At 37.7% G+C, this 13,571-nt stretch overlaps 1 protein-coding gene across 6 annotated transcripts; it reads right to left on the bottom strand.

Moving 5' to 3' along the window:
- Positions 1 to 4,343: 4,343 nt before the first annotated feature.
- Positions 4,344 to 12,762, bottom strand: LOC110863772. 6 transcript variants are annotated; one of them, XM_035974177.1, is made up of 7 exons: positions 12,433 to 12,747; positions 12,267 to 12,315; positions 12,048 to 12,136; positions 11,444 to 11,545; positions 11,267 to 11,367; positions 10,088 to 10,142; positions 4,344 to 9,565 (listed from the first exon to the last, which is right to left on the bottom strand). In XM_035974177.1, exon 7 carries the CDS (start codon positions 8,078 to 8,080, stop codon positions 6,605 to 6,607), a length of 1,476 nt encoding a protein of 491 aa, XP_035830070.1. In that variant the 5' UTR covers positions 8,081 to 9,565; positions 10,088 to 10,142; positions 11,267 to 11,367; positions 11,444 to 11,545; positions 12,048 to 12,136; positions 12,267 to 12,315; positions 12,433 to 12,747; the 3' UTR covers positions 4,344 to 6,604. The 6 variants fall into 6 exon arrangements, with proteins under 6 accessions (XP_035830070.1, XP_021968786.1, XP_021968790.1 ...); XM_022113094.2 differs by having other exon boundaries at positions 4,344 to 8,314; positions 8,817 to 9,565; positions 11,444 to 12,315; positions 12,433 to 12,762; XM_022113098.2 differs by having other exon boundaries at positions 4,344 to 8,314; positions 9,465 to 9,565; positions 11,444 to 12,315; positions 12,433 to 12,762.
- Between the last annotated feature and the right edge of the window lie 809 nt (positions 12,763 to 13,571).

The raw sequence follows: 13,571 nt of genomic DNA, 5'->3' as shown, positions 1-13,571 counted from the left end.
TTAAAAATCACATTATATAGTTATGACCTGTACCCGCCCATCTCATTATAACCTAAAGTCACCTCGCACCCAACAAGGGCCCGTGACATACATCATCATACAGTGAATGCCCATTACACCACCGGTGTAGCACCGCCAAATATAGCGGCACGTATAAGGGACCACAAATATCTTGTAGATATGTGCACAGGTTATATACATGCATACAACAATCATGCAATATTATTACAGTTTGGGACAAGCATGTTCACGTATTGAAAGCATTCATAAAACTCACCTTTGCTCTATAGATGTTTTACTATAATCAATCTGAACTTGGTTTCCCGATCAAGACCATAATAATCTTAGACGGTAGTTAAATAAGGAGTATGGTACTAGCTATTTATTATCATGATTGGCTTTAGGTAACCTAACCCAGTATAATAACTTGGAGCCTAATAATAATAAAACTATTTTTTGTGTCCATGTATTTTAGAGTTGTTAACTACTTGATTTCAAAATCAAAATGTTTAATGCCCTGAGTCTCTAAACTAAACGCTTATTTTGTAACCTTTTGAGTCCAAATTTTTAACACCATCCGCCAAGTCTGTTAACTACGAGGGCAATTTAACCATTTACACACAAAGTACAACTCTTATATGTACAAAAGTATAATGAACAAATCTTTAATGCATAAGATTTTAATATTATATATAAAAACAATTATATATTATATATAAAATATATAAAAGAATGTTATTTACACATTCACACACTCCACCCTCTCTATCTAGAAATCCTACCACCACCACCACCCTCCATAAATGCACAACCACCACCCCACCCCACCCCACCACCGCACCACCATCCCCCCAGCACCGTCGCACCAACATCACTACCATCACACCGCCATCATCCTCACCACCATACCACCATCCCCACCATCGTCCTCACCACTGCACCGCCATACCCACCATCATCCCACCATTGCACCATCATCCCCGCCAAGATCGTTGTCTAGATCCGACGAAAAATACACAGATCCGGACCAAGCTGTCCAGATCTGGTGGCAAGAGATAACAGTCACGCGAGGGAGAGAGGGTTGTGGGTTGGGGCGGTAGCACCAGGTACCGAGATCTGGTAGCACCGGGTTTGAACTGAGATCTAGTAGCACCGAGGTTAAAACCGATATTAGGTTTATCCGTTGTTATTCTGTGTATGACAAGCTGATTGTTGTTATTGATTTTTGGTTTCACCCGAAAATTCTAAATGATTTTCTTCTCTTTTTAGTTATAGTCTAATACATGTTTATGAAACTGAAATTCTGGAAGGATAAACATAGTAGCTACTAGCTTGTTTATTTTACATAATTTTATAACTTTAAACAATTATCCCATTTCATCAGCAAACTGTAACAAAGCATCAGTCGTTGTTTAGTTCGGTGTAATATGGTCATATTAAGGTGGTGAACTGGTGCTGATCTTGTTCATTCTAATAATAATATTGACGGTATGGTGGTGTGGCATTGATGGTGAAGGTATAGTGGTGGGGGATGGATGTGGTTTAGAGAGAGAGAGAGAGAGAAAAAGATGAGATAGATGCAAATTTTGTGTTTGTGTGTGTGTGTGTGAGAGAGAGAGAGAGGGGGAGAGAGAGAGAGAAATCTAATAAGGGTGTTAGGAGTGGTTAAACACTTTGGAGTGGCAAACCAAAAAACTGACCAATCAGAGCATGCCATGTCAATCAGTCAAAAGTGTTTTAAACTTTGGTGAAAAGTGTTGGCAATGGTTTAGACCCTTGGTGAAGTGGTAAACTATTTTTTTAAAAAAAGGAAAAAGGTGTGATTGGTTGAAATAGGAATGGACCCCACCCCACAATACCCCCTCTCTCTCTCAATCATCTTCCCCGCGTCGTCTTCCCCTCCCCGCACCACAACCTTCACCGACTCGGCAAAGGCTCGGCGGCGGTGTTTGCCCCTCGGCAAAACTGTTTGCCGACCTTTGCTGACTACCGCTCCGAACACCCTAATTATATTTAAACTATAGGGGTAAGTTGATCATTTAACAAAACTTAACAAATTTAACACCAAGGGTTACTGAAAGAGCGTTTAGGTAACCAGGACATTAAACGTTTTGATTTTCGACTCAAGTGGTTAACCCACCTAAACATAAGGACTCAAAAAGTAATTTCATTAATAGTTTACTAAACTTAAACTAGAATATACTTGAAATTATTTAGAGTAATTTGATGTAGATCTTCCTACTCGCACTACAAAAATGACTAGTTGACGAGGTATGTTACTAGGCCGTCTCTATATTGCCCACGTTTTCTCTTCTTCTTATTTGCAGGCCTAGGAGGAGACGGAGGACACGAGATGTGGCCATATCCATATTTATCACCGTAGAAGTACCGACCCGCACATGTCCATTCTTTTACATTGGCGCCATAGGTGGGACCGGCTACAATCACGTCTTGTTTTCCTCTACTCAATCACCACATCTTCGTTCATCAAACAGGTTTTTACAAACTTTAAGCCTTCAAATCTTCTCTACTAAGACTAATATATATATATATATATATATATATATATATATATATATATATATATATATATATATATACACTAGTCGTTTACCCGCGCGATGCGGCGGGAAACATATCACTTAGGTTGGCGAGTTTAGGGCTATGTACGGGGTGTAGTTTCCAATGTGGCGTGCGACGATGATGGTGGTAGTGTAGCAGAACGCGAGGGTCGGTTGCGACCTTCTTCAGTGGCGGAGAATCAGCGGTGTGGGGCGATTGGTGATTTCGTTATGGCGTTTGGTGGTTATTGTGCGATGGCCGGTTACCGGCTTCACGAGAAAACAAAAAAAAATTATATGATTCTAGTTATGTTATGAGGGGTTTTTAAGATGTGGGTAAACACACTAATTACCTTAACCGTTTTGACACATTACCATTCTACCTGAACCATCCATTATGCCACATTTTCTGAAGGTTCGATAACTTCTTTGAAAACCTTGTCTTGCCCCTCAACAACTTCCTGGCCCGAAAAAAAAAACAAAAAAAAAAAAACAAAACATTTTGTTCCCACTGTTCATGAAAATTGCTATCGTCGTTGTCATCAAGAATCAACTTTACATCTAATCCATCATTGCACTTCTTTCGAAGAGTGCCTTCAGATCGCCTTCCACGTATGATATGTCCAATGTACATACTGAAATGTACATCCACAGAAAAACAATTAATAAACGCAAAGCTTTGAAGGCACATTTGTTTTTATAATAGTCTATGTAAGTTGAAAAAAACAAGCATGCTTAAGAGTATGATCATATTGGTAAGTGAAAGTTTATGTCTGCCAATATGCCATTATAGTATCCTTTTGTTCTTGCTAAAAGAATATTACATCAAAATTATTAAAATATCAGTAAATATTACAACAAACAAACAGCATTAAGATTTAAGACATTAATGTGAGATTACAGGGGTCAACGGCTGCAACGTCATTTGGGCATACACCTCGTCCGTTTCAACATCCGCCTGAAATTACATAATCGAGCAATCTTTCTTATTAGTTTGTATTTTACACGTTTCACTATATACATATACACATATGTATTACATGTTTGATCCTTAATAGATAAAACATAACCCAAATAGACCAATTCACAAGTAAACGTGTCAAAAATGCCACAGTAAAAACAAAATATGTGCTCCATACCTGATATATATTTGAACCTGTAGAACTGAACGGATCTTCATGTGTCCCCATTTCTTTATCAAAAACACAATCCTGTAGAACTGAACGGATCTTCATGTGTCCCGATTTCTTTATATTTGAACCTGAATGATATCTGATCGATGTCGTAAGGTCGGTCAAAAATATAATTAAAAAGTGTCCTATTCACCTTTTACTAGTAAAGGGCAAGTAGGGTGTCGAATCCACGGGGAATCAGTGGAAAGTATGAAAGTTCGTTGCTTTAATTACCATCTACGTCTAAACTAATTGCTTTTTGCAGTTTTGAGAATGATTGCGAAAACAAATGTAAATTAGAGTTGTAAACAATTATGAGAAGAGGGACCAATCTTCGGGTTTTCAGGTTATGCAGAAAATCAGGTTACTTAGTTACAACCAGTTGAAAATCACATAGACATGATTTGTAAAACTTGTTTTGATAAATAATTAACGGACAATATATTTGATTGCAATGATCCATGATCGAAACCGAAAGATTGATGCAAATGAATAGTAGTCCAATTAATTACCAATTTCAGATTTCATACACATAGTCAAGTTCAATGATTAAAGGTTTAAAACAATGACATCCTAGAATTTAATCCCAGTTGTTGATGAACAAACCAAATAATTGATGAACACGAATGAATACGATAATCAAATAATGTTTAATCAAAACAAAAACAATAGGAACGACTAACCGAAAGTTTAATCGAATCCTAATCCAAAAAGTTGTAACAATAAGCAAACCAACGTTTCGTACATAAACCCTAACCCCGAAGATGATCACAGGTGGTTTAGCCACTCATGCTCTTGATTTGATCTTCAATCTTGATGAGAAATTGCATGATTGATGATTAGGAGATGAATGGAAGGTGTGGAATTGTAGAAGAATGCCCCAAAATCCCCTAATGGTCTCCCCAAAATCGTCACAGGTCGAATGGAATAAAAGATCCCCATAAAAACCTAATTTTCGCATATTAAACCTGATTTCCGTAACCCCTGAACCGTAAGCTACTGTCAGATCCGTAGGCTACTGTCGGCAGCTTATTCACAAAACTGTTTTCTTCATAACTTCTTCGTTTTAACTCCGTTTTCTTCCCCGTTTGCGCCCACGTCTTTGAAATCCAATTCTCTATCATATCATGCTTTGATATCTTTATTTACTCTCCATTTGCATTCTCCAAAACACCTCTAATCTTCACATTTAACCTGCAAAGCATCATTTTCTCATAGTTATCCAATTCCACACATATAAACACTCAAATATGCATAAGATTGGACATTAAACGCATATAAATCACAATCCAAATACCATCCATCACATCCCCACACTTGACCTTTGCTTGCCCTCAAGCAACTCCATTCGAAACGTTATCACGGACAAATAACGAATACCCCAAACGCCCCCACTATGCATTAGCTAGGGTCCAAAGTCATACCCCATTCCTTGATTAGCATTAGATGTGTTAATTCAGCAAGCAAACACAGTACACATTTTTGAAACAGAACTCGCCCAACTAAGCCTAACATGCTCCCGGTTTTTATTTTCATGCAACACACCCCTCACAATTTGTCGCTCCCCTCGGTTTAATATCTGAACTAGCATGTAATGCGCTAGTATGAAACACTCATTAACCGAATATGAAACTCTGTATTCATATGCTTGTATGACAATCACACCTCCACTCTATCACATAGACAACGCACATATCTAAAGGACTTACGGGTTTTGGGCTTAGGGTAAAGGTGGTGAATTTTTGGCTATTTTAAGTGGCTAAACGAATAGGGAGATACCAATACATGACAATCTTTATTCACACTAACTTAATAAATAACAAATATATATTTTTCTCCAGCCGCCTATTTCGACCATTTGGCCTATTTACTTGACTGAATTTTCTCTTTTTCTCTTTTTTCTTCTTTTTTCTCATCGCTACTACTTTTTTTTTTCAACAACATAAACAACTGAACACATAGATTGTCATTTACGGTTGGTAATGTAACGGGTCGGTTTGGATAATGACTTGGGTTTGACAAACGAACAGGTATAAGGCTCAAAGTTGGCTACTATGGTTAATTTTTGGGTAATCGGTTATCAAAGGTGTAAAAGAAAAAGGAGATCCTAATGTGCCTTTATCATTTATGTGCATATATCTAGTCCAAAGTCTCAGCATGTATCGAATCACACAAGTTCTAAAACAGAGAAACATACGGCCTACTCTCAACAAATGAATATATAAATCTCAATTCAACTAACATTCTAGTAGGCTCAAAATCTCACTAACGTGGGGAATAAGGTTACCGATGTGTGCATGCATTTATTACCAACAACTTGTCACCCCTAGTTAGGCAAGTTCTAAACATTTTTTTTCTAAAAACACCTGCTGAAAACGGCTCATATTACTATTCTGTAAGATTAGACCATGACTAAGGACCCGCGCACCACAAGCAGAGACGAGTAGATGTACTGAAAAAGCCGCTTTCACGCCCGATTAGACCGCTTTTAAGACAAAAATTTAAAATTTTTCAATTTTTCAAAAACTTCCCTCATCCCCACACTTGGGATACATTGTCCCCAATGTATAGGTTTTATGGTCAAATGTGTGATTTACCAACATGCAATTTATCCCATTCAAGCGACTCATTTCAACCACCCATCCATCTACACAAGACAAAAACCCACTAATACCATACCCAACACATAGTATAATGTTTTACACCACCAAAGAGACAACCACATAAATCCTACACAAATAAACAAAACAAAACACCGCCAAACCGCCTATGGTCTAAACCACCACCCAACACACAATATAAGAAAAAAAAATACAAAACACAAGAGATAGGAAGAACACATGGACCTGATCGACACCGATCAGCGAGTGCTCAGTGATAACGATGCTGAGGAGGTCCAAAGATGGACGTCAACGTGTCCACAAATTCCCCGAATCCAAATGCTCCTACTACCCGACCTTCCTCCTGATTTTGAGCGCGCTCTTGGTGTGGGTCCACCCACTCTGAATGGTGAACCGGAGGCACTGGGTAGTCAACTGAACCATCATAAGGCGGAAGGGAAGTGTAGTCAATGTGTGGTGGGTTTTCCACCACCGGCTGACCTGTACGCCATGCTGTGTGCAACCGCCTCTGTCGATCATCCTCAGCCCTGTGATTGATCTCCCTTTGGTGAGTATATTCATGAATGCGGTTCCAAAGCTCCTGCCTACTATAATTTCGCTGAGCATCCCATCTTAATTGCGCAAAACCTCGGGTATTCTGATCAAAGATTACCTGATAATACGCAGGCCATTCGCCATAGTCGGAAGGTCTTGCCTGCTGGACCAACTGATCCAACCCTGGACAAGTATCCTCAAAACCAAACTGCATACCCCTAAGTTGAAGCATGCTCGAACCAACACCAGCCCTGGCCCTAACAGAAGGCCCCTCATCAACCTCAGCGTCTTCACCATCACTTTCACCCATCACTGAATCATCACTCTGAGGTTCATCTCTCTCACCCGGTTCCAATTGCCTAGCATCGGGTCTCAAAACCCTCCATTTTCTACCTTGATGCTTTAACTTGTGGTAACGTTCTGTTCGGGTATACTTCCATCCAAATTTTTTCAACCCATCAAGGGTCCATGGTGTGAACTTTTTCTGCACAATGTGAAAAGGAGAACCCTCTCTAATTGCCCCATGTTGCTTCAGCAATGCGGTAATCAAACGAACATGTGGGATTTGCCACCTTTTAAAATCATTCCTAGACATCCAAGTGTTCATCATAACAAGATATCTAAAAGATATCTTCGGTCTGCTCATGATCAAAGAGTACAAAATAGGCACATCGGGATTCCTCACAGATGCTCTGTCACTTTTTCTTGGCATGACTTGTTGTTGCACTATTGTTAACAATAACCTCGCTGGTACTCTTAGTTCCTCCTTTTTATCTGCACCTCTACCCTTCCCCTCTAGAAAAATCTCATCCAACATTGCATCCCATGTCGACTGCTTCTCAGGATGTTTTAATTCTTCCTCAGTAGGGTAACTGTATTGACTGGCTGGTTTTGAATCAAATCGAGCGATTTCATTAAGTGTCTCCATTGACATTGTTACGTCAACTCCACCAGCTCTACCTGTCAACGACATTGTTTTCGGTGAACGTCTACCAGGGTCCATTTTCAAAGTCCCAACCCATTGTTGAACATCATCCAGATACAACCTTTCACTTTCACCATCATAGCAACTTAAAGCGGCTTCCCAACCTAAGGCTTTAAATTTGAGAACTATCCCAAACAGTCGGAACTGATCCATAGTCATCTCCTTTTCCCACTGAAAACCAGCCTCTCTAATAGAATTCTTCGCCATTTTTTCATTAAATGCATTTAATTGCCAATGTGAATGGATCTTCAGCAATGAACCACCCGTCCATTCAGCTCTACGTGGACGTCAATGTGTTCATGTTGTACAAGTTGTGCTCCACCTGACGGACCATCCTGACCCCTTGATGTCCCAACTCTCTTTTGTCTTACGGATCGTGATGACGCTGATTCGGACAAACTAGCAACACCCTTATTCTTGCTTTTGATTGTTCTGCCCATCCTACACACATAACAAGCAACAACCAAACAACCAAGTCAAGTCAAGAATTCACAGTGGAACGTTTCAAAACGTACGTATCAGTTAAACAAGGGTGCACCATTTTCCAATAACCTCCCCAAACTTATTTAAAACTCTGGCTACTTGGTTTATCGAGTCCAACCGTGTTAGTTACTTAGCGATCCAAAACACACAAGTTTTTTTTTTCTCTTTTTTTTAAGCATCAACAAATTACCACATTCAAAAGGTTCATGAATTCTCAATTCGTTGACTTTTAGAATCAACAAAATTGCTTTTATGAACATTCGATAAACCATTAACACCTGCTAGTAGCCATAGAGATACCCCGTGCTAGCAACAAAGCCTAGCATCCATCACAATCTCATTATTAACACACAAAAAAAAAAATGCACCCACATTCTTATTTGCAATACCTGACCATCACTATCAAGACATATACTGATCATACCTTACTAATCATATGATTCGGTGGAGAAACACATACCTTTGTTGCTGAAAACACTTGCTTGGACCTAAATTGAACGTCAGGAACTAAAAAAAACGAAAACCCCCAATTTTAAAAATTAGGGTTCGTCCCTTCCTTCTCTGATTCCTCACAAACGAGCGAGAATCGTATAAAACGAACACTGAGGTTTTGTTCTCCTCGAAAAACTAAGCAAGTTACACCCAAGAACCACTCGATTTGGTGCAGGTTTGGCGAAACTAGAGGTTGAAGATGACAATGGCGTCTAGGGTCTTACGAAGGAGATGATCAGATACTGGCATGCAATTCGTTTTATTTTAATGTGGTTTTTATTTTTTTATTTTTACAATTCGGGTTATATCCTGACCCGACCCACATAAATAATCCGGACCCATGCCCCTTAAGACCCATTTAATTTAAACTAGGATTTATCACCCGCGCGATGCGGCGGGGATCCATTCATAGCCGTACTAAATAAAACCAAGTATTTGTTACGCCGACGTTTCATAGCTGCATCGCCTAACTTATATATGAAAGGTGTACAAAACGAAGCTATACAAAATGTTGTGCTATTTAAAATTTATCACAACTTAGCATACTAACATGAAGAGTGATATGTAGACAAGTTGTGCAAAAGATGGACGAGGGCCTTTTTTGGGTTCAACCTACCTATTCTTCATTGTCGGCAGCTTTTAAAAGACTTACTTCTCAGCTTCTTCATTCATCACGCTCTCCACTATAATAAAGTAACACAATTTAAAGCTTCCCACCTATATAAACACGTAATGTTCAAAGTTAAATTTTGTATTTATATGGGAAGATTATATTCAAAATACAACATGAAATGTAATTACTAAAGGCCTACTGCAACTTGATTAGCCCTAATGTTCTAATTTTTTTTTTTATCATTTTTGAACAGCAGGCTTGTCAACTTAAAAAGAGTTGATAATCTTTAAGCTTATTTTGTTTCGAGGCTCCAGAATGGGCGAGGTTGGGAGGTGACTCTTGAATAAAAACTTCTTTTTTAAAGCACTATTCATTGTATTTAACATTCTATGAGTATGACTATATGATAATATAACACACCTAACGACTGCGCAATTTGCAAGATTCCTTAGAGTTCGATAGCTCTTGTCGAATTTCGGAATCGTACGAGTTGCAGCATCAAGGTCGGTAAACGGCCTTGGAATACCAACAAAGTCATAGAAACCATTATGGCCATTTGTTCTTGACTACCAAATGCGACAAATTTGAAATTAGTTTGAAGTAAAAATATGGAAAAATAACAATACCTGATGTCCACAACCAAAGGCCATGTCTTTGATGTTAGTAAGGCAAGGGGCATAGCTGCATAAGATAACAAAAAAAAGTATCAGCACTACTTGAATTTAACAAAGAATAATGTTCATGCATGTATTAGAAACTCCTTTTAAGGTGCAGCTAGCAAAAATGGGCCAGCGAGAATGGGTCAAAATGGACCCGAGCCGAAACGCTCAAATTTTATGAGTGTCAAAACGGGCAAGGACAATTTAAGTTGACCCGCCAACACTTTATTATGTTGTCTTCATGTTTATTTTTTTTACTTTGTAAACACTTGAGTATACTTCTAAACCAGTTGGCAAACATACTTGACATAAATTATACCCATAACAAACCCATATTAGTGCCAAATAGTAACCAATTAGCAGAGCAAATTGCCTTAACCTAACATAATAACCAAAAAAATAGATAAATAAACAAAAAAATAATGTGAAATTGCAGTAAAAGTTTCAACTTGGATTTCTTTGTACAGGTTAATATAGATAGGTACCTTTTATCTATACTTTTGTATAGAACTGATTATCTTAAATACGTGAGCAATCACAATTCAAAAGAAAGTATAACCAGAAAATCACTAATCACAAATCAGTAACAGAACATACATCCAAACACCCAGAAAAACTTCATTTATATTCACCACGTCCTTGACCTAAAAACAAAGTTTTGGGCGATTCCGATTCTCTGTCTCGTGTTTATCTCCTTTATCGCCCGCACAAATGTTTACCACATACATTCAAGTGTCTTAACACAGTTATCAGTTCCAGATATAAAAGTGGAATTAAGAGAACACATGCACACTGTTTAAAAGCAAATAAAGTTAACATTTGTCGACTTTCTATGAAGGATCCGTGCGTTTCCCAATATCATCAATGAACATTATTAACAGAAGTCTATTTACCAACAGAAACAAATATCGCTTGAGACATATAGTTTCCGTTGATATGGCTCATATGACCTAGGTTCAAGTATTTTGAAAAGCAATTGATACGGTTACATAGTACGAAGCTATATCAAGTCATGTGTAACTAATATAATTTGTCAAACAATGTTGTCACAATAGCTGGTGGTCATATAAATTACACTTTAAAGAATGTATTTTATTGTTAATAATATGGATATAAATAACAATTGAATAAAAGGTTGAGATATACCGTATTGTCTTCTTGAGTGTATTTGTTGAGGATTTCAACGATTGTGAATGAATACAGGTTCTTGACGAAATACCGCTGCTGGTTTCCCTATGTGCTTGAACCTGAAAAAAATAATTCGTTTCTGGTCAGAAAGTATATTTTTAGGGTAAGTTGAGGATTCGTTTCAGTGGTACTTACTTGTTGAGGTTCACTTAACTCACTTAGAGGACCTTTAATCACATATTGTCTTCTTCATCCTCCTTGTTTAGGCCAAGCATCAACAAAAATGCTAACTTGCAACTTAAATATCACATACTTAGGATACGGGTTAGAAATCATATCAACTATTAAACCTTAATGTATTCCTTCTGTTGGTTAATATTCCATTTTCTTTGTTTTCACCCATAACTGAGATTCCCCATTTTGTATTCATACAAACAAACATTCGGGATTCAAAAAATCTTTTTTTTTTTTTGGAACATAACACATTGGTTTGATACCCGTACACACCCATTTCATAATATACATCATAGTTCTATCAAAATTATACTGTTATTAACATCTAAAGTAAGTATCATCAGTTATATTTATAAATTTATTTACCATTATATGAAACAGTATGACTTACTTACAAGTCACAATACCCCATCTTGTATTCATTAACCCTAACATTTAATTATGCCTTCATTCAACATCATGGTATATAATAGATTCCTTATTACATCAAATCGTAAACTTTAATGTGAAAAACAATTGCAGATTAGGTCACGTAGAAGGAAAAACAAACATCTATATAACTTACTTCACAACCGGTAGAGAATGTCGGTGATTTCACTGATCAGCAACGGTTTAGTCGACAAGCGACCTCTTAAGAAATCCCCTGCATCTAGACTATGATCTATATGAGTTTTTTTTAATAACTACCGGTTTGAATAGGAATTCTTAAAAGGATTCACATATCTATACAATAAATATAGGTTTGAATAGAAGACTAAATTGCAACGAAAATCAGTTACTCTACTTATCGATCCAAATAAAGCACACAGTAATTCCCTTCCCTGCTACATAAACTGAACCAAAGGAAGAAAACAAATACGAATTAGGGTTTTGTCACATCAATAAAATGCATAAACAACAACGTAAACGACAAAATCATAGCTTATTAACAAAAGCACAATCAAACTCACCATACATAGCACCAAAAGGATGCACGTGCTTTGAGCTGGTTCCGGCGACGGTGATGATTGTGGTGCAGTTGAACTCGGGGGTTCCGACCACCTCAGCTCAGATCTATAAGCACTTGCGCCTCAAATATCTGTAATCCCCAAGCCCCCTCTCATCGCCCCTTTATAACCTCCGCTATTTCGCCGGAAAACACACGATTTCAGCGGCTGACGAGCTCCTTTTGGTGTGGAGTGGACTCGGAGGAGAAGAAGATTCAGGGAAGAAAGGGTTTTATTAGGTCTACTAATACAATTTCTCTCCCTTTCTCTCTCTTATGACGCGTGTATCACTGAGACTCATCCACCAAATCATCAAATACAGGTCATACACACGTGTAAGGTTTAGAAAATATTACAACTAATTTAACACACCTTGCAACAAAGTGATACACCAAAAACAATTTAAGCCTACGGTACAACACACCATTACCAAAATATGTTGCAAATTTATAATTTATAATGTTGTTGTTGAGACATACCGTAGGTTACTTTGCCTACGGGAGTTATTTAATTGAAAATTTTACACACTTGCTGTTTAATACCCACCGTAAGATAGGTGTCCCAAAGTAGGCTACGGTTTTCAATTTATCTTTTTTTTTTTTTTTTCTATACAGAACATGGGACCTTATACATTATGCATGCCGAGCAGAAGTCAAACATGCACTTAGAAATTCATCCATTCCCATCTTCCTTGTGCACATGAGCCTCAAAGTCTACCAAAACTAGATGATGAACGTTTATGTACTGACATTAAATAAATGCTCTTCACATGTGTTTTTTTTTTTTTTTAACTAAATCAATGGTATTATTATTATTAATTATTATTATTATTATTATTATTATTATAAATAACTAAATCAATGGTTTTAAAAGGTTTGTACATGATTTTCAATGATTCTCTTACCGAATAAACTTTCATCTTTCGGTTTACTCGCCCGCTCCACCCCCCATAAAAAAAACGTGTCGTCCGCGACACACAATTGAGTCCGAAAACATACCTGAACGGTTTCAACTTCCCCACACTTGGGTAATTGTATCCGTAACGAACGATGCGTCGTTAGAATCTACGAAATATCATATACAAAACCAAACAAAACCAAACC

The sequence above is a fragment of the Helianthus annuus genome, chromosome 1, assembly GCF_002127325.2.
Source record: "Helianthus annuus cultivar XRQ/B chromosome 1, HanXRQr2.0-SUNRISE, whole genome shotgun sequence".
Taxonomy (NCBI): domain Eukaryota; kingdom Viridiplantae; phylum Streptophyta; class Magnoliopsida; order Asterales; family Asteraceae; genus Helianthus; species Helianthus annuus.
The sequence above is the reverse complement of the archived record's forward strand: the minus strand, read 5'-3'. Positions and strand labels throughout refer to the sequence as shown.

Excerpts from the sequence above, each read along its gene's own strand:
- LOC110863772 (XM_022113081.2), bottom strand. The coding sequence starts at position 8,080 with ATGGCGAAGAATTCTATTAGAGAGGCTGGTTTTCAGTGGGAAAAGGAG.